The sequence below is a fragment of the Emys orbicularis genome, chromosome 10 (genome assembly GCF_028017835.1).
Source record: "Emys orbicularis isolate rEmyOrb1 chromosome 10, rEmyOrb1.hap1, whole genome shotgun sequence".
Taxonomy (NCBI): Eukaryota; Metazoa; Chordata; order Testudines; family Emydidae; genus Emys; species Emys orbicularis.
Window position 1 is genome coordinate 13,440,097 of NC_088692.1, and position 26,457 is coordinate 13,466,553.

A 26,457-nucleotide genomic window follows, 5' to 3' on the forward strand; every position below is an offset into this window, starting at 1 on the left:
ACCAATTTAAAACAGGCTGAAAAGCAAAGAGCTTCAAGCAAATATTAAACACACTTAATACAAAATATTTGTTCATAAGGATATGAAGCACTTTTTAAGAAGGATGTTTATATATTGTTTCTTTTAAAAAAGGCTCAGAGAACACTAAGAACATTAACATCTTAAATTAGACTTTATCTTGTAAATGTAAAAATTTGTGCTATAATGCACTTGACAGTTGCCAAACTGTAACACTACTACTAAAAACCAGGACTGTTAAATAGATAAAAATGCTGTATATATAAGAAGGAGCTAAACAGAAAATAGCTACAAATTCATTTGTACTGAGGCAACAAACATGTCTTCTCATTGTTTATACACACAGAGAATCTAAAACATGTCATAGCTAAAGTGCATTGAGTCATTTTACAGACTGGGAACCTTCAGATTAGACAGTGATTTAAAAACTCAAGCAGAATTTGCTGCACATGAATCTAACCAGGCCTCTTCATTTAAAGAGGTACAGTGATCTACTGAAGGCTCACTAGAATTAGATATTTAAGCAGTTTCAAACAAGTAGTTTCAAAACAAAACTCTAATTTACAGTTTGCCTAGCTAAAGCTCCAAGATCTATCAATTTATATTACATCTTAACAAAAAACAGCAGCAAATGCATGGCATCAAACCTATATATCCAAAATCCTGAGTCATCCGTTTCACATATTTAGAATGATTATATGCTTCAGCATTCTGTTCCAAGGTCCAGCAATCCCAGTCAAAATAATTCAAGGCAAGTTTGCAAGTTGACAGCACATTATTTTCTATTCCACACCGCAGAATCCCAAAATGGCTTCCCAGTCTCAACAAAGCAGGAAGGATCAGACTAATCTGATCCAGCCTCTCAAAGCTCCAATTGTCAGTCTGAGGCAGAGTTTGAATTTATTGGACACTGCTACTTTAGCCAGCCCACACGTTTAACCCATTAGCTTCTCTCCATAAAAAGGGATTGACAGGCTCACATTTAAAGACCTTGTCCAGTATTTTATTTACAGTTACATACTAACTTTGATTTAATTACCATTTTCCAATAAACTTTATACCAACGAAAACACACAGCATTTGATTTCTAAAATGCATGTTTCAGGTGTCTGGCTAAACAATTTGCAAGACCTAAATTTTCACCACTTACCTTTAATTTGTAAAATGAAGAGATAAGCCTGATCCAATTTTCTGCTTTTTATAATACAGCTAAACTCCCACCCCCAAACATACCAGTTGTAGCCCTATTTAAATTAGTTCTTAATCCCATGTCAATGAAGTAGTAAAGGCAGAAGAACACGACAGGTCACAGAATGATTTGTTAGTGTACAGATGCAAATAGAATGAAAGATGTATTGATTACAAGGTTAGTTAACAAGGCTCTCCTTAAGCAGATCATTTGCAAAGGCAATGTTTCTACCTGGCATTTTTTTCTTTATTAAAATCAGCAGAGTTTCATTTTTTACAAGAGTAAATAGTGTCCCTGTACATTAGAGAAGGAACTGGAATGTAAGATTAATTTTTAATTATTTTCCTAGTCACTGAAACATTAACCACCTTTGAAACTAAGTTTCAAAGAAGTAAAACATATATGCTTACATAGAGTATTTTATATTCCAAATGTGTGCTTTGAGAAGGTATCAAATTTACTGTTTAACCTCAATCCTGCTATTGACTGTGCACAGCACCCCATTATCTGTACAGAGCTCCACTGAATTCAGTGAGGCTCCCTACAGGGGCGCTCCCACATGCAGTCAATTATAAAATCAAGACCTTAATTCTGAAACATGTTTCAACGTATGCTTTTAGTGCAAATATTTTCCTTGCACCTTCTCTGGCGAATGGTAGAAGTGAGAAAATGTTTAGGAAAAATTTCATTTCCTCTTCCTGAAATGTTAGTTTTAAAATACTAATGTCTCATCAACAGATGCCAAACATTGTTTTTCACTTGTTTATACATATTTGACAAAACAAAATTCATTGTTTTTTGCTCTCTTACTAAAACAGATATTAATCATGGCACACATTTAGTGTATTTATGATGCATTTAAGTGAAATTGCAAGACTGGCATAGGAAATGTAGCTTCAGGGGATGGTTTAGATAAACAGAATGTAGTTGTCCATATTGAAATTTGGCTAGAACACCAGCTTTAATATCCCTATGCCTGGTCTTCACCACTAAAAAAAAAAAGTGGCTTTTTACCTCAGGTTAAGTAATGCATGTGAATGGTCCCAAGGTAAAAACATAGTGAAGACAGGGCACTTTAATCTCCACCCATGGTTGACCTTTTGGTAAAATTGTAGTTCTTACCTTGCCTACCTTAACTCACAGTAAAACTACGCCACCTTTTCTTTACTGTGTTTTTACCTCAAGACTGCTCACAAGCTTAATTTATCCCAATGTAAAAAACACACCTTTTCTTATCATGTCATCTGATCAAAAATGGTAATGTTGGTTGAACTGTGTATTAAAAATAGCAAAGTGAAGCAAAGCAACTCTAGCAAGCAGTGCAGCGCAGCACTAACACCATGCTGAGGTACTGGGTCAGGTTAGGGTACACAGCAGCAGGCTATCGCTGTTACTGTGGCTATGTCTACACTACAAGATAGGGGTGTGATTCCCAACTCTTGTAGACATACACACCATCGAGCGAGCATCCAGTAGCACTGGCAGTGGTAACACAGGCTAGCCGAGCCAAGTACAAATCTGCTGGAACCCTGGCGGTATGTACTGAGCATGATTATCCTGTGTTGCTGCTGGCCATGCTACTACAGCTCCATTACTATTTTTAGTGCAACTAGCTCCAAGAGAGCTAGTGCACATATGTCTCTGAGAGCTGGGAATCACACCCCAAGCTCCTAGTTTAGCTGTTGCCTGTGTGACACAAATACAAGACTTCAGTTTCCAAGAAAATATGGCTTTTCACGTGTAAAAAGTTCCTACAACAATACACCAGATTCTGATTTCTCTCACTTCAGTTTTATAGTGGTCTAACTTCTGTGTCTACAGGAACAATCAGAATCTGGCCTAATAAGCCAATTTCCCTAAAGTCTTCCTGTAAGGTTTATATTTCCTGTTTCTTAATCTCATGCTAGCACCAACATGTTATATTCTGCCCTGCTAATAACTGTGCCTCTCTGGCTCTGCCCACGATACCGCCATGCCTAAAATAATCTGATCACAGTTTACACCTACACACATGCAAAGTACAAGCTGTAATAGATAAAAGTATTATAATAGTTTTCAGAAGCTCCTGTTAAGACTCCATCTGGGAATGTTAGACTCTAGAGCTATTTAACACTGGCCATTTTTTTGCCCCTGGAAAAAATCCCATTATTGCCAACAGCTCCATCTGTGGCAGGAACAAAAAGGCAGCAGTAGTGCAGACAACACATTGGCAGCAGGGCACGCACCTGCAAAGCAGTATGGGCTAACTGGAGCGGGATGGGGACATGTGCATGCCTCTCACATGGTAGTGCAGGGCCCCAATGGTATCTACTCTGCACTGGTGAGGCCTCAGCTGGAGTACTGTGTCCAATTCTGGGTGCCACATGTCCGGAAAAAAATGGACACACTGGAGAGCAAGTCCAGAGAAGAGCAACGAAAATGATAAGAGTTTTAAAAAAAAACCTCACCTATGGGGAAAGGTTAAAAAAAACTGGGCACATTTAATCTTGAGAAAAGACAACTGAGTGAGAGAGGAACCTACTAACAGTCTTCAAACACATTACCGGCTGTTAGAAAGAGCCCAGCAACCAATTGTTTCCCCATGCCTTTTGGGGGCAGGGCAAAAAGTAATGAGCTTAATTTGCAGCAAGGGAGATAGAGGTTAGCGATTAGAAAAATCTTTGTAACTAGAAAGATAGGTAAGATCGGGACGAGGCTTCCAAGGGAGGTTGTGGAATCCCCTTCAGAGGGGGGATTTTAAGAGGAGACTGGACGAGCACTTGGCCTGCCTCAGCGCAGGGGCTGACCTAGGTGACCCCCTGAGCTCCCTGCCAGCCCCACACTGCTGTAGGTCTTATCACATCTAACCCCACCCCCACCCCCCAGCAGCGCCCCCACCGACAGCCGCCAATGCCCGGTGCACACCGGCACCACCCGCGGAGACGCTGCAGCCGCCTTGGGGCGCAGCCTTGTTTTCCTGCGCTGCCAGGGCTAGGCGGGGGCCTCCTCAGAGGGCCGAGGAGGCAAAGGCAGCTGCCGCCCCTGCTGGAGCTTATCTCCGTCCGCCCGCCGGGGGCCTGACGCCTCCTTCCAGGAGCGGCAGTGGCAGCGGCAGGCGGCGGGGCCAGCAGCAGGTGGCCGGCAGGGGGCGGTATGTGCTAACCGGAGCGGGCTGAGGTAGGGGGCAGTGCGTGCCCCTCGCTCACGAGGGGTCGGGGGCCTCCCCTCACAGGGTAGTGCGAGAGCCCCGCCGCTGAGGGGCGGCCGCGTGTACCGGACTCAGCGCCCCACCCCCGGGCTAGGTAACACCAGGGACCCCCACACCCCCTCACCGGGGCTCGGGGCGGTTCCCCGCCCTGAGAGCAGCAGGACCCGGGGGAGGGGTTGGCTCTGCGGAGTGGGGGGGCCGGGCCGAGTCTCGCAAAGCGGGCACGTCCCCAAGGAGATGTTACCTGCGCGGGGAGGAGGGACCGAGCGGCGGCGACACTCACCGGGCCCCGCCCCCACCCCCCCCTTTACGGGCCGCCGGGAGTCACCGCCCCCAGATCCCGACGCCCCGCCCCAGGCGCCGCGCAGCGAGGCACAGCGACCCCTGGCGGAGCGGAGCGCACCCGCTGCTCCCTCCTACGGCCGCAGCGCGCAGCCTGACACTTCCCACCCCGGCACCAGAGCACGGGGTGACACCCCGGTCACAGTGTGACACCTCCACCCCTGGTCCCAGAGCACAGTGTGACATCCTCATCTCCTAACGCTCCTGTGTGGCTGGGGCTATTAGATTTTGTGGGGCCCCGTGTACAAGTCTTTTCCCTAATTTAAAACAAAATGATCACAATTATGGAATCGAGGTTATTAATGCTATACTAAACTCGCCTTGTAATTAACATAAAGCGGTTCTGTGGTTACATTTCAGTCTTAAAACATGTAGAATATAGTTAAGTTAATTCAAAATAGCCTACTTCTTACCTTAGAACAGCTGTTATATTAGTTTCTTTCTGTGAGGGAGTTTGGGTGCAGGAGGGGGCTCCAGGCTGGGGCAGCGTTGGGGTGCAGGAGAGGGTGAGGGCTCTGGGAGGGAGTTTTGTGCAGGAGGGGATTCTGACCTGGGGCAGGGGGTTGGGGTGCAGGAGGGGTGTGAGGTGTAGGCTCCGGCTGGGAGGCGCTTACCACAGGTGGCTCCCAGCCAGCGGCGCAGCAGGGCTCAGGCAGGCTGCCTGCCTGCCTATAGCCCCACGCCACTCCCCAAAGCGGCCAGCTGCTGGCACGTCTCTGCTCGCCCCTGGGGGTAGGGTCAGCATGTCTCCGTGTGCTCCCGGCCAATGGGAGCTGCGGGAACAGTGCTGGGGGCGGGGACGGTGCTGGGGGCGGGGGCAGTGCGCAGAGCCGCCTCCTCCCTCGCCAAGGACTGCAGAGACATGCCAGCAGCCGACCGCTTCTGGGAGCAGCGTGGGGCCACGGCATGCAGGCAGTCTGCCTGAGCCCAGCTGCACAGGGGCCTCCCTTAGCCCGGGGCCATGGGCTGCAGCCCCTAAAGCCCCTGCATTAATCTGGCCCTGAGTGTGACACCCTGCACGCCGGGCACAGAGCACGGTGTGACACCCCCCACCCCAGCACCAGAGCACGGTGTGATACCTCCCCACCCCTAGCACCAGAGCACGGTGTGACCGCCCCCCCATCAGTCACAGTGTGACACCCCCTGCCCATGGCACCAGAGCACCGTGTGACACCCCCTGTCACAATGTGATACACACCCAACCCTGGCATCAGAGCAGCACAGTGTAACATCTCCCCACCCCAGGCATCAAAGCGCAGCGTGACACCCCCAGGCAGCAACGCCCAATGTGACTCACCTTGCCTTCCCCACCAGAGTGCCAGGTTCAGTGTGACACTTCCCTTAGAGCACCAGTACACAGCCTGATACCTACAGCAGGACACTCTGACTCCGCCAGGGGATGAGTGCACAGCCTGCTAACCCCTCCCCAGGGCACCAACACACACATGCCATCTAGCCCCACACCATAGACACTAGGCTAGGTGGAGTGTTTCACTCTGAGTGTTGGTGCCCTGGCGAGGGGTTATACAAGGGAGCAGAATTAAGGTTGCCAGAGCAACTGTAAATGTGGCATTACCTAATCTTTGCTCTACATTGTAATGTTAATATTCTTAATTTAGGGGTTTTGCATGTAATTAATAAACATGTTTAAGTGTGTAGGCCCCAACATCAACAGATCACTACTAACTATTATGTCCTCTCCATTCAGAGGAAAGGCCACTTGCTATGACTTTGTTTCCTTTTACCAATTTTTCATAAAAAAAAAAAAGATTTTTAGATTTTCCTTAATAAAGCTTTTCCTTTTGTGCATCCATTGCTGGATTGCTGGGTGACCTTGGACAAGTCACTTCACCGTCCTGGGACTCAGTTTACCCATCTGTAAAATGGGGATAATGACCTTTGTAATAAAGCACGTAGAGACCTATAGATGAAAAGCAAGAGCAAGGTTTTATTTTTCTCTTCCTCTGTTGTCTCCATCTCAATTCACTATCTTTTCCACCTAGCTCTATACCACCTTCTTTCCTTTACATTAATCTCTCATCACTTTTCTCTCATTTGCCTTTTCCTTTAAGTGCTACTAACCATTGCACAACACACCAAACTGTCCACTGGGATTTAAGGCTCAATGCTGCTTAAAGGTTCAGTGCTGTGCACCAGTGGGGTCTGATTCTGCCAATATACATGTGAGTATTTTTAAACATGTAAATACTCCCACTGAAGCCCATAGAGCTATTTACACGTTTTCAAGCTAGGTTTGAAAGGAGTCTGACTATTTGAATATTTTAGTAATACATTTTCATAAATTAAAGATGAAATCTGCGTTTGAGTCACAACTTTAAAATCTTTAATATTTTCAAATGTTTATCGAAAATCAAAATAGCATTCTTACAGGCATCTCTGGGTGCACATTACCCCTTACCATGAGAGACCAGAATTCTTCATTTGACACATTTTACTTTTTATATAACACAAATGTATGCTTACAGCACTGTGTAAATAAGAATAATAGAGCTGAGCAAAACTATTCCCAGAACAATAGTTGGTGTCGGTATCAGGAAAAATCACAGTGAATCGCCACCAGTCCTCCTCCAAGAGGAGCTCAGATACTACAGCGATGAGCATGGTATAAGAACCTATTAAGAATAGTTGGATCAACTGTTTAGTTTTGAAGGCAGGTTCCAGAAGCAGGAGGAGGAACTCAATTTTGGCTTCTGCAGAGGGAACTCTAGTGGATGGAAAGTGGAACTTCAGTTTAGAAGAGATTTCTGCTTGAGAGTGCATATGGTTTAGGATTAGAATAATCCCATGTCAGAAGAGGAGTGACTAAAATACTATTCTTTCTATGGCGAGAGATGAGGAAGGGAAGCAACTAGTGGATTCTCCAGTCCCTTTTGTTAGATTCTTACAGCCAAAGGGGCCTATCCTATTTTCATATGCAAACTGACTTTTTGTACATGCAGATCATATATTAGTACATCTACCTTAGGGTGACCAGACAGCAAGTGTGAAAAATCGGGACAGGGGTGGGGGGTAATAGGAGCCTATATAAGAAAAAAGACCCCAAATATCAGGACTGTTCCTATAAAATCGGGACATCTGGTCACCCTAATCTACCTACTCAGCGTGCACGTTCATACAAGAGAATGCGAAAGTTAGGAATAAGAGCTAACTTGTCTGTTTCTCTATTTCATTCAGATGTTTCTTTGATAATAGACCTTGTTTTTGTTTAAAATGGTAGACGAGGTTACTGTCTGCCAGAAAAAAAAAATCTACCTTCAAAGCACATTTAATTAAGAAGTCCTTAATAGCTAAACCAAATGGACACTGATGGTGGTAGAATGTGAATGCAAATTATTGTATCTAAGGCTTGTGCTCTTACCAGTCAATAAAGTTGGTGAAAATTACACTGTAGTTTTCCTTTATTTTTCAAAAAAAGAACAGGAGTACTTGTGGCACCTTAGAGACTAACAAATTTATTAGAGCATAAGCTTTCGTGGGCTACAACCCACTTCTTCGGATGCATATAGCTCTATATGCATCCGAAGAAGTGGGTTGTAGCCCACGAAAGCTTATGCTCTAATAAATTTGTTAGTCTCTAAGGTGCCACAAGTACTCCTGTTCTTTTTGCGGATACAGACTAACACGGCTGCTACTCTGAAACCTGTCTTTATTTTTCAATGCAATTAAAATACTTTATTGGCATAATCAGCTACAAAATCTTTGCTAAAGAAACCTCAGGTATCTGTCAGAGTGGTCCAGATTCTCAGCTATATACTTTTGTGCTTCTCTGATCCATGAGGGCTGCCAGTAGCCATTTTGATCCCCAGCATAAAACAGAACCTCAAGGCTGCTGTACATTATGTCAACTCATTTATGGCCCACTAAGGGCTGTTGCACTAGGTGATGAGTGCCAGAATACAGGTCGCTCAGATCATGCCTGTGGCATGCCCACTCTCTGCCCCCAAGCCAGGAGTTGGCCAGAAAAGCATGGCAGAGAGCTGGTTACACACCTCTATAACACTGCTTCTCAGACTCATGCCTCTGCATTAATTTCCAGTTTTCTACTTGACCATCCATACCTCTCCTCCACCTCTAGCTCAGCACAACATTTTCAGCGGCTCAATCTGGATTCAGCAGTAAATCAGTTTATACTTATGTTTAAGATACTTTGAAAACATTGCTGTATACACATATGATAACAGCTCTGCAGTGTGGCCTAGGCCTTAGCAGCAGGTAACGTGCAAGGGGGTGGGGGAAAATAAAACAAGGAAAAACTGCACCCTGACAATTTAAGACATATGCACCTTTGCATAAACATATTTCTGCCTTGGCCCATAGTACAGGGAATCTGGTCTATAGCTCAATTCGGTCTGATCTAAACCCCCTGTAATTAACAAATGCTGTTTGCTTCAACCAGGGTGCGGGGGGTGAACAAAATCTCTTGGAAGCAAGATGGTCAGTTTCCCAGTTCCACCTGCTTCCTGGTCTGGGAGTGTCCAGACACAGTTTCTTCACTAGGTTGGGAGGATAAGGAATAAGAGAACCTTCTGTTCCCCCGTGGGGCTTTCCCCCAGCCTTATACTGCCTCCATGGTATAGGCCTGATTCAAAGAGATTCCCACTGTCTTCAACGGATGTTGGATCATACCCTACGTCCTTGCTCTAATGAGCCCCTAGTTAACCCCTTACTTGCCTACATTAATCATGGGGAAAGCCCCTCACAAGCTGTTTTAATTATTTATCTTAGTAATTTCCACACTAGCTACTCCTTCCTACCTATCCACCCCAAAATAATAAAAATAAAAAGGCACTTCTCCTCCAGGCCAAGAAAATAATACAAATGTGGAGTGTGTAAGCCAAGCCGTTTTGGGAGATGAGCCTAATAATGTCAGAAAAATCTTCAGTTAATAACAGGAACGTTTTTAGAAACCAAGGCCACCATGGTCTTGCACTTTATGTTAATTTCCCTCCATGGAAAATGAACACCACTCCATAATAATTCACAAAGACACTGTAAATACAGTTTTTAGTTATACAGCTCAACATACAGAAAGAAACCATACTGTATACACTAAAAAAAAATCTTAAAAAAAAATCAAACCGGTTACCTAAAATCAGATTCAGCACAATACCCAAAGACAAAATTCTTGTTCGTTTAAGGCACTACAGTGTAAACAATAAAAAATACAGATGCCATGTAATTAATGAGTACAAAAATAAAAATACTATTGATCTAAGTATATTTTTGTAACAAAAGAGCATTGTTTTTAATGTCATGTAAAATCCTTAATTCCTTATCGTATATTTCTAAATATATTCTAATTAAATTCTTCTCTATTCAGACAGTGCAATACAGTGACAATACGAAGCATTTTTTAAAAGACATATGTGCTCAGAATAGTATAGACTCATTTTATATACTGCAAGAAGTAAACATAGTACAAAGAGATTCAGTCAATTTACAAGTACTGTGGAAAAATAAACTTTTTCCCCTCTGGGTTAATGGTTTTATTTTAAAAATTGCAAAATGTGATGCTAGTTACAACGGAGGCATGTTGGAAACTAAGGCCAGATCTACACTACCGCGGTAGTTCGACGGCTGGCAATCGAAGTTCCGGGTTCGATTTATCGCGTCTGGTCTGGACGCGATAAATCGATCCCGGAAGCGCTCGCCGTCGACTGCGGTACTCCAGCTCGGCGTGAGGAGTACCGCGGAGTTGACGGGGAGCCTGCCTGCCGCGTGTGGACCGCGTCTGAACCGCGGTAAGTTCGAACTAAGGTATGTCGACTTCAGCTACGTTATTCACGTAGCTGAAGTTGCGTACATTAGTTCGAATTTGGGGGTTAGTGTAGACCAGGCCTAAGGGTCCTATTCTGCAAATGCTGTCAAGTATGATGCTTATGTGACTAATATACCTTTAATTTGAATAGCGCTGCTCTAAGCAATAAGCTTGTCACTCTGCGGTGTTTGCTGGGTCAGCTGCTCTGCTTTTAACTAATACAGTACTTTAAGAGCATCAGTACACAAAATGGTGTAAAAATTCTGTTGCTTGATGCAATTTAAATTGAGCATGGGTAGCAATGGCAGGGCTTGATGCTGTGCAAGGTGTTGAGCAATTCCCAGAGCTTGAGGTACTCAGCAGCTTGCAGGATTGAGGCCTACATGAGCTTCACTAATACAATTTTAGGCCTGAGGTTAGTTTGTAAACTAAGTTAGCTTTCTCAACAATAAATATTGATAGATAAATTCACAAAGAGCATTCTTGTCCCAACCCAAATATTTTCAATAAGGAATTAAATTAAAACATTCTGTTTTGTATTACTAATTGTAAATATGCACAGTCCTGTTGAAATTGCAATGCAAGATGTCAGACTGTGTTGATTTCACTTTTAAAGAAGACACTATTTGCAAAGGAGCCACACATCTATTGCTCAACTTATTTTATTGTAGAGTTGAAAATGAGACAATTCCAGTTCATATAAAGTTCAAACAAGGCTCTTTAGAGACAACGTTGCCACTCCTGACTCAGAAATTCTACTCCCCGGTTGACTGAATGTGCTGTAGTAGCTGATTACAGTACGCTGGAGTTCGATGCTTATGTTCAACTGCTTCTATTTCTTTCACCAGTAATTCTGGATATAAAACACTTCCTTCTTTTAAAACTTCTGTAAAACAAGAACATACATTCATAATGATTAAAAGATATGTCCTTCTCTACATATGCTTCAAAGTGCCTGAAACCTGACCTGGAAGGACATTTAGAGGTGAGAAACTAATATTCAGGCTTCATGCTAATTTAATCCCTGTACTCTTTGGGGCTGTTCATAAATTACATAACACATTTTCTGGTGATTTTCAAGACCCACTCCTACCCCTTGTAACACTGAAACAAACATGGAAAATTAAGGACCCCTCCAATGCATGATGTAAATTATGGATAGCCCCTTTGCTGATATTGATATTTGCAATGTTGATAACCATCTGCTTGAAAATGGACTGAAAGTACCAATTCATTTCACGTAGACCACGAAACAGCTATCATATGGTAGTATATTGCAGTGACGACTAACTTCTGACAAATCTGAGGCAGTGACTTAGTGGTGAAAAGTTCTATACCCCATTACATTTCCCTACTCTATCGAGTTATTGGAAGGTGTAAGCAAACAAGGGAAACCTGGACAAGCAAGCATTACAGGAAAAGCGTAAACAAGGCAAGCCTGCTGGGAAAGCAGAAGAAGTCAAAGAATTGTGCAAAATGGAGAAGAAATCACAAAGATCAGACAGGTAAAAGTTCTGGAAAGAAGAGGCTCAACAACTAGAGGAGGTGTCAACAAAACAAGATCTGAAAGTGATATACAAGAACGTTAAGTTGTATGGAAACAATTAGGCCAATGATGTGAGCAGTAACCAAGGCTACCGCTGAACTGACAGCAAATGCAGATGATGTGCTGGAAGTACGGAAGGAGCATTTTGACAAAGTGCTGAACCATGTAGTTCATCCAGATACAAGCATTCTATACAAGCTAGATGAACAGGGCAGCTTAAAAGGGAGAATGGATATCAGTATTGAACCACCATCAGAAGGAGGACTAGAAAGAGCAGGGAAGCGGTTAAAAAATGGGAAAGCTGAAGGAACAGACAATATAACAGTTGAGCTGCGAAAAATGCCAGTCGGACAAGTGCTATCACAAGATTTGGAAAAATATACCAGAAGGTATGGGAACAAGAGGAGATACCGGATAACTGGCTAAAGACACTAGTTGTACCAATCCTGAAGAAAGCAGATCCCACCAGTCTGAATATTTATAGAGGTATAAGCTTATTATCAGTGCTGGAGAAAATCATGAGGAAAGTAATTAACAGATTAAGGCCAGTTTTAGAGGAAGTAGTAGGTGAGGAACAGTGTGGCTTCAGACCAGTCCAAAGTTGCATGGATCAGATATTCATGCTCGAACAGTTGATGGGAAAAAAGCAAAAATGGGGACTAACGATGTTTGCTGTTTTCATCGACTTCAAGTAGGCATTTGATTTGGTTTGGAAGAAAGCACTATGGAAAGTAGTAAAACCATATGGAGTCCCAGATAGGATAATTTCAATTATAAAAGTTACGTACGAAATCTCCTCTACTGCCGTAAGAATTGGTGAAAAATTAAGCAGCTGGTTCAAGTTGAAGTTTGGTGTAAGACAAGGGGGCATGGAATCACCATCACTTTTCACCAAGTTCTTAAACTGGGAATTAAGAATGTTAGACAAATTTGAGGGTGTGATATTGGGTGATCTAGAGTTAAGCTCTTTAGCTGATGCAGATGACATTGTACAACTGGCAGACACCTTTGAATTCATGATGATACTCTTCCTTACTTTGGAAAATTGGTGTAGTCGACTTGGACTTACAATAAATGCTAAGGAGATTAAGTGGTTGCATCTTGAAAAGGGACAATAGACAAAATGGTGAAATGCAGCAGCAGTGAAGCTGTAGAACAAGTAAAATCATATGTGCATCTAGGAAGCTTGATCAGTGCCGATGGTTCTATCAAGGACGAGGTTAAAAAGAGATGTGCTTCAGCTACAAATGCTGCACAGAAGTTGATGAAATTATGGACTGAAAAACATCATGTTGGTACCAAAGTGAAAATTTATCAAGCCAGTATATTAACAGTATTACTCTAATGAAGCAGCTGCATTAAATGAAACAGACATCAGAAGGCTGGAGGCAGTAAAAATGAGAGTTGTTTGGAAGATGGCAGGTGTAAAAGTGGAATGATTTTAAAATAAATGATGAAGTTAGATGGAGAGTAGGGTGTAAAAGCAGGGTATGGGATTGGCTGCAATTGAAAAGATTACAATGGTGCTGACACTGTAGAAGACAAACTGAAGATATGGTGCCAAAGAAAATAATGCAACACAACCAAGGTCAGTCTGACCTAAAGGTCAACCACTGACTAGATGTTGGAACATCATATGCAGAGGTATGACCACAGTGGGCTTAAAGGAGGAACAAGTAGTGGACAGGAATGAATGGTGTCACTAGTGCTTCCTGTATCTGTAAAGATGCTTTGGGATGAGAAGAAGCTATCTAGTTTCCAGAGAGGACAAATACACCCACCCACCTATTTGTATCCAACACTGAATATTCAATCTAAATTGCTCATTAACCTATAGCTCATTAAATGACTTACCTAAGACTGCCTGTTGGATGTTTTGGTCAGGGTCATCCAGATGAATCAACAGTTCTCGGTAAAGAAACTCAATATTACTTTTAAGTACAGTTTTTTCATCATCATTTCTTATACATTTAAACCAGTTAGTTAAGGCTTGAGCAGCTGCCAGTCGTACATCATGTGCAGCATCATCCAGCCGCTTTAAGAGTTCTAAAAAGAAGCATATACGTAATTGAACAAGTAACATTGGACAGATGTGAGAAATCATAAAATAAAGACAAATCTTCAAATGGTTTCTTCTTCTTTTATATTGCGAGACACTGCAAAATACAAATGAACTTCACGATTGTTAAAAGCTAAAGTTTATAATGTTGCTTCTGTCACCATTCTTTGAGTTCCTGGAATATATCAAATATACTGCGTGATTATTAGGTACAGTGTATCATTATTTGATTGCTACTGATTTAGCTGATTTTTATTTAAAAGCAAATCTCCATAAAGATATTATGAATTTATACTCAGGCATTACAAAAATACAGATGGAATTTTAATTAGAACTTGAAACATCAACACTTGTTTCAGCAAAACATTTCTGTCAGTTATTGTTATTTGAGCTAATATTGTATATTAAATTACTATGAGTTTGAGACTATCTAAATGTGTACAGGACTGAGGTACTGCATTCATGCAGTCCAGTAGGATGTGAAGAGGAAATCCTTTGATAATTGTTCAGTGATAGTACTGTATATTTATGCCTATAAAATGAGTTGCTGGTTTCCTGCTGTGCTATGTGGCAAACACATTAATGACTATGGCGCCCTACTTGGGAAAAAGACACATTTAAAATCACCATTCCCGATACCCACTCCCCAGCAGATTGTGCTGAGGACCACTTAGTTCAGCACTTAGCTACTATGCTGATGGGTGCTATAGAAAATCCTAAGAAAGTCAAATAGTAAAGCTATTCGACTGTATGGAGTTGCAGATTCTTTTTTAATACAAATGCACATTATCCATTCCTCCTGGCTTTTTTTTGCATGTACATCTACACATTTGTCTGTATAGAACAGTACTACCATTACTCTTTGAAGTGGAGTCTATTTATAGGATTACCTCATGGTGTGCTGTCAGCATGATTTTGAACAGTATTGGCAAGAAGCAGAGCATAGCTACTGTTTGCATAATGTATTTCTATTCTGCCGGCTCTACAGTTAAAATTAGGGTTGCCAACTTTCTAATTGCACGAAACTGAACACCCTTGCCCCGCCCCCGCCCCGTCTCTGAAACTCCACCCCTGCTCACTCCATCCCCCCTCCCTCCTTCTCTCTCTCTCTCCTTCCCACCCTCATTCAACAGGGTGGGGGGAGGGGTTGGGGTGTGGGAGGGGGTGAGGGCTCTGGCTGGGGGTGCAGGCTCCAGGGTGGGGCCACAAATGAGGGGTTCAGGGTGCGGGAGGGGACTCAGGGCTGGGGCAAGGGGATGGGGTGTGGGCTCCAGCTGGGGGTGTGGTCTCTGGGGTGGGTCTAGGGATGAGGGATTTGGAGTTCTGGAGGGGGCTCAGGGCTGGGGTAGGGAGTTGGGATGTGTGTGGGGGGGGGGGGTTCTGGGAGGGAGTTTGGAGGCGGGAGGGGAATCAGGGCTGGGGCAGAAGGTTGGGGTACTGGAGGGCATGTGGGGTGCAAGCTCTGGGATGGATTTTGGGTGTGAGGGGGGGTTCCGACCTGCGGCAGAGGGTTTGGGGTATGGGCTCCGGCCAGGCGGTGCTTACCTCAGGCAGCTCCCGGAAGCGACCGGCACGTCCGGCTCCTAGGTGGAGGGACCAGGGGGCTCTGCACACCGCCCCCGCAGCTCCCATTGGCCTCGGTTCCCGGCCAATGGGAACTGCGGTGCAGGTGCTCGGGAGCCTGCCTTTAGCCCCACTGACCAGACTTTTAGCAGCCTGGTTAGCAGTGCTGACCGGAGCCACCAGGGCCCCTTTTCGATCGGGCGTTCCGGTGGAAAACCGGATGCCTGGGACCCCTAGTTAAAATGCGCACTATTTGATGCCATCTAAGTTGGGAATGATGCAGATGAGGAGCAGGCAGGTCTTGAAGAGGAGAGGATACTATAGAGTAAGGTTCCATCTAGTGGGCAAACACACAATAGCACTATGATACATTAGGCTTTGATTCGGCAAAAATTTTATGCATGTTCTTCACTTTACACACCATAAGTAGACCCAGTGACCCCAAGTGAAACTATTTAAAGCTGATAAAGTTAAGCACATGTGCAAGTCTTGGCAGGATCAGGACATTGGAGTGCATCCTGTCAAACAAAAATGCTGCCAAATGCACAAAACTGTACAACCTCTTCCCAAAGTTTGTATGTTTATGAAATTATTAGAGGAAAAATATTACCTACGAACCCTGATAAAATACCAGATCAAAGAATGTAGAAATTGCCTTCCTTTAGATAGTGCATGTGTACAGGACAGTGAAGGAATGAATGGCTGGGAAAGCAATTTATTCACTCAGGGTAACGCTTACCTCTATGTAGAGAACCAGCACAAGGTCTATGCACTGTTTAAATTTCACTTAAGCCATGCCTGGGCCTCATACTGGCCCTGTACACAGGTTCAAGGCTAGAGGACAGTGATAGAAACTGCAGAAGGGCTAGACAGATTGTGAAAAAAGTCTTAGGGTCAGCCTGTGACCTGCCTAATGCACCAGTCACATATTTTTCATGCTCAAAAACTCTGCTTTAGGTGAAAAAGCAAATGCAATGTTAGCTATGGAGTTGCTGACATCTCCTCTATACGGAAGAATTAAAATATTATTTTAAATTCTAAGAATATTTACAGCATTTAAAAAAAAAATCATACCAGGATAAATGTTGTTGAGTTTATCTAGATCAAACTGCTTCCCACAGATATTTAAAATAACACTGACAATGCGACAAGCCATTAATCGAGTCATTTTAGAATCTTCATCCAATGTGGCGATTACCTGAGGCATCAGTGCATCTTCTAGTTTAAAAATCTACAATCAATAAAAAAGTCATATTAAAATAGTAGCTTTTCAGTCACTTGCAATCCGTGTACTAATTAGTTATTTTAACATTCAGGAGATCTGTCAAAGATGCTATCTGCTTTAAAATCATTTTTAAAAAGCCAATTGCTAGCTAATATTTATAATAATACTTAATTTTTGCTGTTTTATTTTTTGCATTTCATTCAGCATGGAGAATGAAAATAGACTAGCAGACCGGTCTTTTGATGAGCGCTTTCGGGGAAACATGCAGTTGAATCTTGTGTAAGGGGCAAAGGCATATGTTTAACTTACTTTCATGTATTTTAAAAACCATTTTGGTAAGACTTCCATGTTTTGGAGATGATTATTTTTCTACACTAGTAGATAATGCTCATGATCTAAATGGAAAATTTAAATAAAGGCCTTTGTAATACAGCATGCTTGCAGTTGAATTTCATATTTTTGTCTTTTGTAATATGTATATTCTGTACTGCATATTACTGTAGCAAGGTACAATGGTCTTGATGCAGCAAAACACTTAAGCATGTGCTTAATTTAGGCATATAAGTAGTCCCTTCGAAGTCAGTGGGAGCAGGAGCGGCGCCAGGGTTTTTGCTGCCCTAGGCAGCAGCGCTCCTCCTCTGAGCATTCAGGGGGCCTGGGGTCTTCGGTGGCGGGGGTCCTTCCGCTCCGCGTCTTCGGGGCACTTCGGCGGCGGGTCCCAGAGCGAGTGAAGGACCTGCCGCCGAATTTCCGCCAAAGACCAGAGTGGAAGGACCCCCCACCGCCGAATTTCCGCCGAGGGCGGCAAAATGCCACCCCCCCAAATCCTGCCACCCTAGGCGACCACCTAGGGTCGCCTAGTGGAAGCGCCGGCCCTGAGTGGGAGTGCTTATGCATGTAGTTAAGTCTGTGCTTAAGCATTCTGCTGAATCAGGGCCTATCACAGACACCTCTCCCCCCAGATTAGGTAGTTTTAATAGCACTTTTAATGTCACTTGTTTCTTTATTTTAAAAAGCAATACTTTATAGTTAATTACATGTTAAACAGAATGAGGGAGTGATGTTAATGAGACCAGTAGATTAACTGTGGCCCATAGTATTCTCAATGTGACCTGCACCATAACCAACCTCATCTTACAGTGAACTGTATAAGAAAAAACAATATGATTCAAAGATGCCACTTGGACCTAGATGAAGCTTTGCCTAAACCTGCTCCCTTTTCCCAGTATTCGTCCACAGGTGATAGAAAAATAATAAAAGACAAAAATACTCTATGTAAGTTCATTCACAAGCATAGTTATTGTTTGGTTTCACCCACATAGTTGTTACTGGGACATTTGATGCACTGGATGAGGTACACCACACATTTTGATAGGCATGGGTTGGACCCCAGAATCTCGAAAGGTGTATTGTGGAGGGTATTGATCATCGTAGCAGTGGAGATATGTCTGCAGATTTTTCATCTGCTGTTCAATCAAGGTCTGGTGTCACTAACTTCTTGTGTCCTGGTCTGTTGGGAGCTTGCTTCTGATGATGAGCTTGGTGAGGCTGGGGGTTGTTTGAAGGCCAGAAGAGGGGGATCAGTAAAGATTTCTTTCAAGATGTTGTGCCCATCAAGTATAGGTTGTAATTGTTTGATGATAACCCATATGGGTTCCAGTGTGGGGTGACAGCTAGGGATGTGAGGTTGGAGGGAGGTTTCTGTATTGAAGCAGGTTCTCTTGGGAGTATTTGGGTGGCCCGTTTCATGATATGATCTACTTCTCTGGTAGAAAGTGTCCTTTTTTGGTGAAGGCGGTTTTAAGTGAGTTAAGGTGTGTATCCTTTGCAGCATACTCTGTGGTAACTGAGTGCCTGCCTAGAGACAATACATTTCTTGGTTACCCCACACTGGAAGCCATACAGAGTCAAAACAATTACAACTCATACTTGATGGGGTCCACTTCCTGAAATAAACCTTTCCCGAACCTCCAATCCCCCAACCTCACCAAGTTCAGCATCAGAAGCAAGCTCCCCACAGAGCAGGACACAAGAAGTCAAAGTGACACCAGACCCTGCCTGAATAACAGAAAAAAAAATCTGCAGCCATATCTCCACTCTACGAAGATCAATACCCCCCACAACACAGCTTTCAAAATTCATGGGTCCGATACATGCCTATCATAACACGTGGTGTACTTCATCCAGTGCATCAAATGTCCCCAAACAACTATGTGGGTGAAAACAAAAAATCACTATGCTCTCAGATGAACTCACATAGGAAAATGGTAAGAGACCAAAACATCATATCACCCATGGGTAAATACTTTTCACAAAGTGATCACTCCATATTTGACCCCTCAGTCCTCGTCCTCAAAGAAAACCTGCACAACACCTTCAAAAGACAAGCCTGGGAACTTAAATTAATAACTCTGCTGGACACTAAAAATCATGGACTTAAGAGAGACACTGGTTTTATGGCTCATTACAACGAGTAAAATACCCTACTGCCTACTACCTTCCTTTGCCCTAAGTCTGTAGCAGTGTTAACAGCCCACTTAATTTTAAGTGGTCTCCTACAATGAATGTGTACCCCTTATGCTTACCAATCTGTCACCCTTATATTTAGCTGTGACACTCTGGTTACCTTCCGCCGAACTGAGGAAGAGCTCTGTCAAGCTCAAAAGCTTGCCCTTCTACCAACAGAAGTTGGTCCAATAAAATATATTACCTCACCCATCCATATTACCTCTCAGTCACATCCTGGGACCAACATGGCTACAACAATATTGCAAACATCTTAAAACATTACATTTTTTAAAGGATTAATTTTGTAAAGGGTAAGTTTGTGTTTACTATGTGTGTCTTGTGTTTTCCTGCCTTGGTTTTAAAGTACATTTGTTGGGGAAGGAGGAGTTTACCTCTTTTGATGAAAGCATTTCACTGTCAATAAGAGCCCAAAGGCATGATACAGCTGTAGTGCGGATGGCAGCTGCTGTTCTTCCAGCATACCACTGCAGATTAGGAGCCAATATGTCTTTTATCACGATCTCAAGGTAGCTAAGAAACTGCCTAAAGCCCCCCCAAAAAAGCAAATAAAGGTTCATGAGAAAGTGGTAAAGAGATTCAAAGGCTGAAATGGAGAGTTTTCAGTATTGGAAACGAAATAGAGAGAATAGGAAGAACATAGCATAAAAAAATTAAATATATGTATCCAATATGATTATATAGATATATTAATATAATTTAATTGCTTATCTTTTTTCAACTAAATATCTGGACTTCAAACAAATAACTAACATATTCAGAGAAAGAGGAGTCTGGACATTTTTCCATTTCAGACTCTGCTAATGACTTGCTGTGTTAATCTTGGTAAGCTGTTTACTTTCTCTGTGTATGAATTTACCAACTGTGGAGATAATACTCGCCCAGCTCACACAAGTGATGTGAAGGTTCATTAAAGTTTGTGCAGCCCTTTGAGATAGTCCAATGAACGATGTTATATACAGTGAGAACTGTATTTGCTATTGATGAGACCCGTATTACTGATATTACACCAAATCCACATTGGAATAATTCAACTTTTCCTTCGCTCAGAAGCCACTCTCCCTAGGATAAGAGCTTTGTAGGATTTTCTGGTGGTGCCAGCATCAATGCAAGGGTTTTTTTGGATTTTGGGGATGTCCACCATGCTTGTGTGTAGTGGGTGCCACCTACATGCAGTACACCCATTTCATTATGCAAATGAATGAAATTATATGTAAATCAGTGATACCTTTGATCATGAACAAGAATTAACCATTTCTTCCTCCTTCTCCTCTGTTGAATAAGCTCTTAAAATAGCCAAAGCTGTTGTAAATCTAAACAACTATACCTGATTGCTCATCTAATTCCAGCTAAAACAATCCTCATTTTAAATTGAGTATAAAAAGTGTATAGACTTTGGACACCAGCCCCCCCTTCCCACACACACACACACACACAAAGAAAAGCCGCTGCTGACCTCCCCAAAAGTCCCTTTGGCTTCAGGGTGAAGTAAGTGGCTCCTATAAAGATAGGCCATGGATTGGAGGTACACAGTGTGCAGATGTCAGTGACAAACATTAATCCCCAAACATTAAAAAAAAGTGACAAAGATTTCCTTAGTGGCCACGTATCAGTCCAACAGGGACTGCTAGTGACCTTTTGCCACAGGAATGTAACTATTACTGCCAGTCCTTACTAGATGGATAGGAAGGGCCTTATCAGGTAGGTATAATCTGAATAGAATATGAAGAAAGAACAGGAGTACTTGTGGCACCTTAGAGACTAACAAATTTATTAGAGCATAAGCTTTCGTGGGCTACAGCCCACTTCTTCGGATGCATATCCGAGAAGTGGGCTGTAGCCCACGAAAGCTTATGCTCTAATAAATTTGTTAGTCTCTAAGGTGCCACAAGTACTCCTGTTCTCTTTGCGGATACAGACTCACACGGCTGCTACTCTGAAACCTGTCAGAATATGGAGAGATGATTTAAATAATCTGATTGGCTAGTGTGCCAGGCATTAATTCTCTAGCACATTGATTCTCTAGTTCTCTATACATACAAATTGGAAATCTATATCTTCTGTATGATTAAAAAAAATGTGTGTGGATTTTACCTGTTTCAGTTTATAATAGCAATCAGAATTAGAGATATGCACGATTATGTTCTCATTTCTGCTTCTTGCCCAGCAGGTGGCACTTAAGAATCAGCAATAAACAAGAAACATAACCTCTAAAATCAAATAAATATCTGACAAAAACCTTTGATTTACAGTTTCTACAATTTACACATTTTAATGCATTTGTAAAGTTTTTTTCAAAAGATAATTGTCATTTTCTACACAATAGGTTACTAGGAAAGCCCTGAGTGTGGACCATTATTACTTCAAATTTCCTTTTAGCTCTAAGGTGGTCTGTGCTAAGTGACCCTTAGCTACTTTAGTGTTTTTGGTAAGGCCTTCTTTAAACAGTTAAAGAAAATCTGTCAAAACATAAAGGTAGATTCCAGCAGCCTTTCCTACTTACTATAATGGCATGCTATCTGTGAAGAATAATTTCTTCAAAAAATGCCTTGTATTTGGTATCAGTGAAGCAAATTAGGGCTAATATTGTAAGACTTTTAGACAAAATGAGATGGCCACACAAAAGCTGCTATTAAGGTACATAGGAACTTGTCAATCTGAATAATTAAAATGTGTAAGAAGAAGAAAGCAAATTACTTTCACATAATGAATGCTATTATATGACTGAAAGAAAGTGAACACCATTTTCTAGGATGAGGTAGTAGTTCAAACATTGGAATCTCTCTGGTTACTTCTACAATGATACTATGTATTTATGCATTTTCATTACTATATGTATAACAGTAAGAATGTACTTTATACAATGCTAAAATCTCAATCATATCTGTACAGGCCAACTTCTAAATATGAGCTATCTCCATACAATGAGATTTTTTTCCTCTTTGTTGATAGCATTCACTAATTTGAGACTTCGTCTTCACTTGTTTATAAAACTAACATGATTCTATGTCCATAATAATAATACCTAGCTCTTACATACCAGTTATCATCAGTAGATCTCAAAGTGCTATTACAGAGTAAAAAAATCATTATTTCCATTTTACATATGCAAATAGTTATACTCTACCCTTATTTTCTTTAGATGTCAATTATTTTAATACTTTTTCTTCTAGATTTATCCTTTTTCTCCATTTTCTGTTCCACAACTGTAATTAGCAAATTCAATTTGCTATTAAATTGAATTATTTACAGTTTATTTTATAAACAATATTAATATGCTATACCCAAATAAATTTTAACAAAATACGAGTCATTTCCATATGAGAGGGCAGAAGCATATCATCGTAATTTCCACAATATCCACCTGAGGTGGTGGGCCAGAAACTCAAGAAACATTGCTGGCGCCAACTACAATCTAAGACGTGAACTGGGGTGCAGGTGGCTGAGAAAGTTTCAGTAGAGCAGTTTATCCTGATCATCCCAGTATGGGGGAAGAGACTTTGTGGTATGTCATTGGCCTAAGATACTGGCCGAGTCCCTAAGCTTGATGGGCAATTACATGGCTGCAGACAGACCCCCTTCCAAGATACCAGGTGGTAGATATACTGGGTCCAGAGCGCTCTGAAGCATGTGCCAGACAAGGAGGCTGGCCTAATTGGAACTACGCCTCTGAATGTTTCCAACGGCCCAAGGTCACAGCAAGTCTGCTGGTCCCAGGTCCAACCTGGAACAGAAACCCAGAGAATATTCGGGCCTACAGAGAAGGACTTCTGGGGAGGGGTGGGGGGGGGGGAGGGGAGAGAGGAGAGAGAGACTTTCCCTGAGTGATGAACAGGCTATGACCTCTACTTTAGGGAACACTTCTGCCTTTGGGAAATAGGGTCACCTCTGCTGTGACTGCCCCTTTACAGAGTGTGACTATGGGCAAGTCCAGACAGCTGAAAACTGGGCAAAAAACGAGGCCCTACTAAAAATGGTAGTCTCTGTACAAATTAACGGGGTGGAAGTGTAAGGGCCAGGTGAGTCAGAATGCAGCCAGACATTGCTTAAAGAACAGTTGATGGACAGTCGGGGTATCCCAGGAGAAGCTGTCTTCCTCCAGTGTGTGCACGGAGATGTACAACCATTACAGAAGTGCAATATTGGTGGGGAAACCTATGGGAAACCTCTTTGTAGCACTAGCATCTAACCTGACATACCCAGTAATCCTAAACAGAGACTGGAGATATTTTAGGGAAGTCATAAAGGAGTGGGGCACTCACTCACTTGAGAGGATTACCCTGATCACAGAGACCCAAAAATCTGAGGGTCCAAAGGAATTGGTGGGATTAGGTGAAACAGACGACCCCAGGAAAGGGACTTCCCACCAGGCAAAAGACTCTCTGGTAGGAAGTGATGCAGGGAGGCAGCTGCATAGCATCCTAAGGTGCAGGGCTTAGCTGCCAAACATTACCTACCTGCCCAGATGGGGCCCAGGCTCCCCTACCAACACCTAAAGAAGCTCAACTACTAAAGCCTAACCTTTGACAGGGAACCTAATTGATGGAAGACCCTGAAGATACAAGGGTCTGGACCACAAGGCCCTAACCCAAGAGGGAAGCCCTGAACCTCCCAGTTGATCCTGAAGACCTCCTCGTTACTGGACTTTTTATTTATACCCTGAAAGGGCTGGACTTGCAAACATGACCTGGCCGGAGGGCTGAGTCACTGAGGACAGACCTCTGCAGGATAGAGCAGTGGTGAGAAAGGGGAACGCCTGGGAAGAAACAATCCACCACGCCCCCGCCCAACCAGTAGGTGGTATTGGCAGTTTCCTGTCACATGGGGTGCTGGGCATTCATAGTTTAGCCTAACAATAAGTAACTAATAAAATATTTAAGCACCCTGAGAGAGCTAAGGACAGTATAAAACAAATGGAAGATATGGTACTGGCCCCAAGGACCTTGCACTCTAAATTACAGGTCAGAGATGTAGTGCATCAGCATACAGCAAATGGTTAAATCTCAGATCAATGCAAATGCTTTCCAAATTGCTTCTGACCTCCCTTATTTTTAGTGGAAAAAGACTTACAAATCTTGGGCCTGATCCTGTAACCACTCATGGGAGAAGAAGTCCTTATTCACATAAGTAGTCTCACAGACTTCAATAGGATTATTCATATGATTAAATGTTGCAGTTCAGGCCCCAGAGTGATCTGAATATACAACGTAGGCAGAGATGTTTAGAAACATGGCTTAAAACCTTTCGGTTCAAAAAGGAGGGTATAAATCTTCAGTCCTTGCTTGTAACAGCCAACCAGCAAGACACTGTTCCATTCCTAAAATTCTCATCTCAGCTCTCACAGCAACCATAGCCTTTCTACAGTAGGTTTTTGTTTTTAAAAACAAACAAAACCAAACCATCCACCGTTGCCCAACCAGAGTTTTTTACTTCTGTGTCATGCCAAACACTCCTGAGCAGGGTTAGATAATATGACAGTAAAAATGTCAGAGACCTGTAGTACACGGTGAGAGTTCCCCCGAAACGCTAATGCAGCCACAGCCACAGGGGTTAAATAACTACCATGAACTTGATTTTTGAATAACATTGTACTGTTCAGGTGGTACGTGTGAAATCAGAGCTGTACCTACCCCTGAGAGTTGATGGTCTCATTTGCTTTCTGGAGCAACTGTGCTAAAATAGTGAAAAGCTTTAAGCGCATTAGTGGGTCTTTGGTTGGCTGAAGACACGTCTTAAGGATGAGAATGAAATCTTGAAGGGCTTCACCTATTATAGGACCTAGAAAATAAATATTTAAATCTTGATTGAGTTGTATTAAATATTTATTTATTTTAATCTTGCATTTGAGTATTTAGCGTATAAATCCAGTAAAATCTGTAAGGTCAACTACTTCTTTTCTTCTTCAACCTTTAGCCGAATAGTCGGCTGTAGCAATAATTCGCCATTTGGTCTGTTCCTGTGCAGCCGAAAGGGCTTGATGGGCCAAGAGTCCAACATCGGAACAGACTTGATGCACCCATTTAATAAGGGGTCTCTGGTGTTAAATTAATATTTTACTTTGTGTTCTGCATCAGTCCTTGCAAAATAACTATGACACAACGTATCAGTTGTCAGAGTCCTGAGTGGGACAGAAGAGTGGCTATGTTAGAAAGCCCTTCCACTGCCCACTGGAATGACAAGGGTTAAAACTGCCAAGCCACGAAGCAGCTGAAGCCTGTTAACTATCCTGATTTATTTGTAAGAAAGAGGTCAATTGCTGGGAGGGTTTTAAGCAGCTAGTGTGACCAAGCCACTACTGACCTGGTTGTAAACTTCCAGTAGGTTTCAATCTGTATTTGATTCAGACTATTTACAGGCTGGGCTGTATTTTGTTTTACATTGCTCTGAGGAAGAAAGAGCAGAAGACTGTTTTTAGGTTGGCTAGAAGCCAGGTGATACTCTACTCTGCTCTGGCAAAGAAAAAAACAAAAAACAAAGAAATATTATGGGTCACGAGCAGCCTTATTTTTATATTGTTTGGAGCAAGTGAAAGCTTCCAATGACTATTGTGAGGAGGTTAGCTGAGAACTTTACTACACCTTGGTGTTGAAGACCTGGGGAAGAAGTATTCTCATGAAGGTATTGATGTTTGGTGGAATCAATCCTGATGGCTGGGTAGCTTTCAGAGCCTGAGTGTAAGCTGCTGGGGCCTGGGCAGCCTCCCTAGTGGGTGCAGCAATTGAACAGCGCTGTCGCCCAAGTCCCATGAACCTGAGTCAGCTGACATGGGCCAGTTGCGGGTGTTTAACTGCAGACTGAAATCAATGATAATATTACCACTGAATTCAATGGGGCCATGATTTCATCCCAAGATTCCAGACAGCAGGATGGTCTGGAGTCCCCTCTTCCCTGAAGGCCCTCCTTTACAGAAACCAAGAAGATCCTTAATGTCTCCTGTCTCCAAAATATTTATATTAAAGGGCTTGTTCAGGATGGTTAACCTCAAAACATTGGACAGAACAATTATAGAAGTGCTATTTCTTC

The 26,457-nt window shown here is 42.6% G+C and overlaps 1 protein-coding gene across 1 annotated transcript in view; it reads right to left on the reverse strand.

Annotated features, from left to right (window-relative positions):
* Nucleotides 1-11,270: 11,270 nt before the first annotated feature.
* The window catches only part of DNAAF5 (dynein axonemal assembly factor 5), a 41,780-nt gene continuing 26,593 nt past the window's right edge, over nucleotides 11,271-26,457 (reverse strand). The window contains exons 9-13 of the mRNA XM_065412528.1: nucleotides 25,065-25,212; nucleotides 19,809-19,959; nucleotides 16,758-16,914; nucleotides 13,916-14,107; nucleotides 11,271-11,401 (exon numbers count right to left, since the gene is read on the reverse strand). Of these exons, the coding sequence (XP_065268600.1) occupies nucleotides 11,271-11,401; nucleotides 13,916-14,107; nucleotides 16,758-16,914; nucleotides 19,809-19,959; nucleotides 25,065-25,212 (779 nt within the window). The remainder of the gene's footprint in view (nucleotides 11,402-13,915; nucleotides 14,108-16,757; nucleotides 16,915-19,808; nucleotides 19,960-25,064; nucleotides 25,213-26,457) is intronic.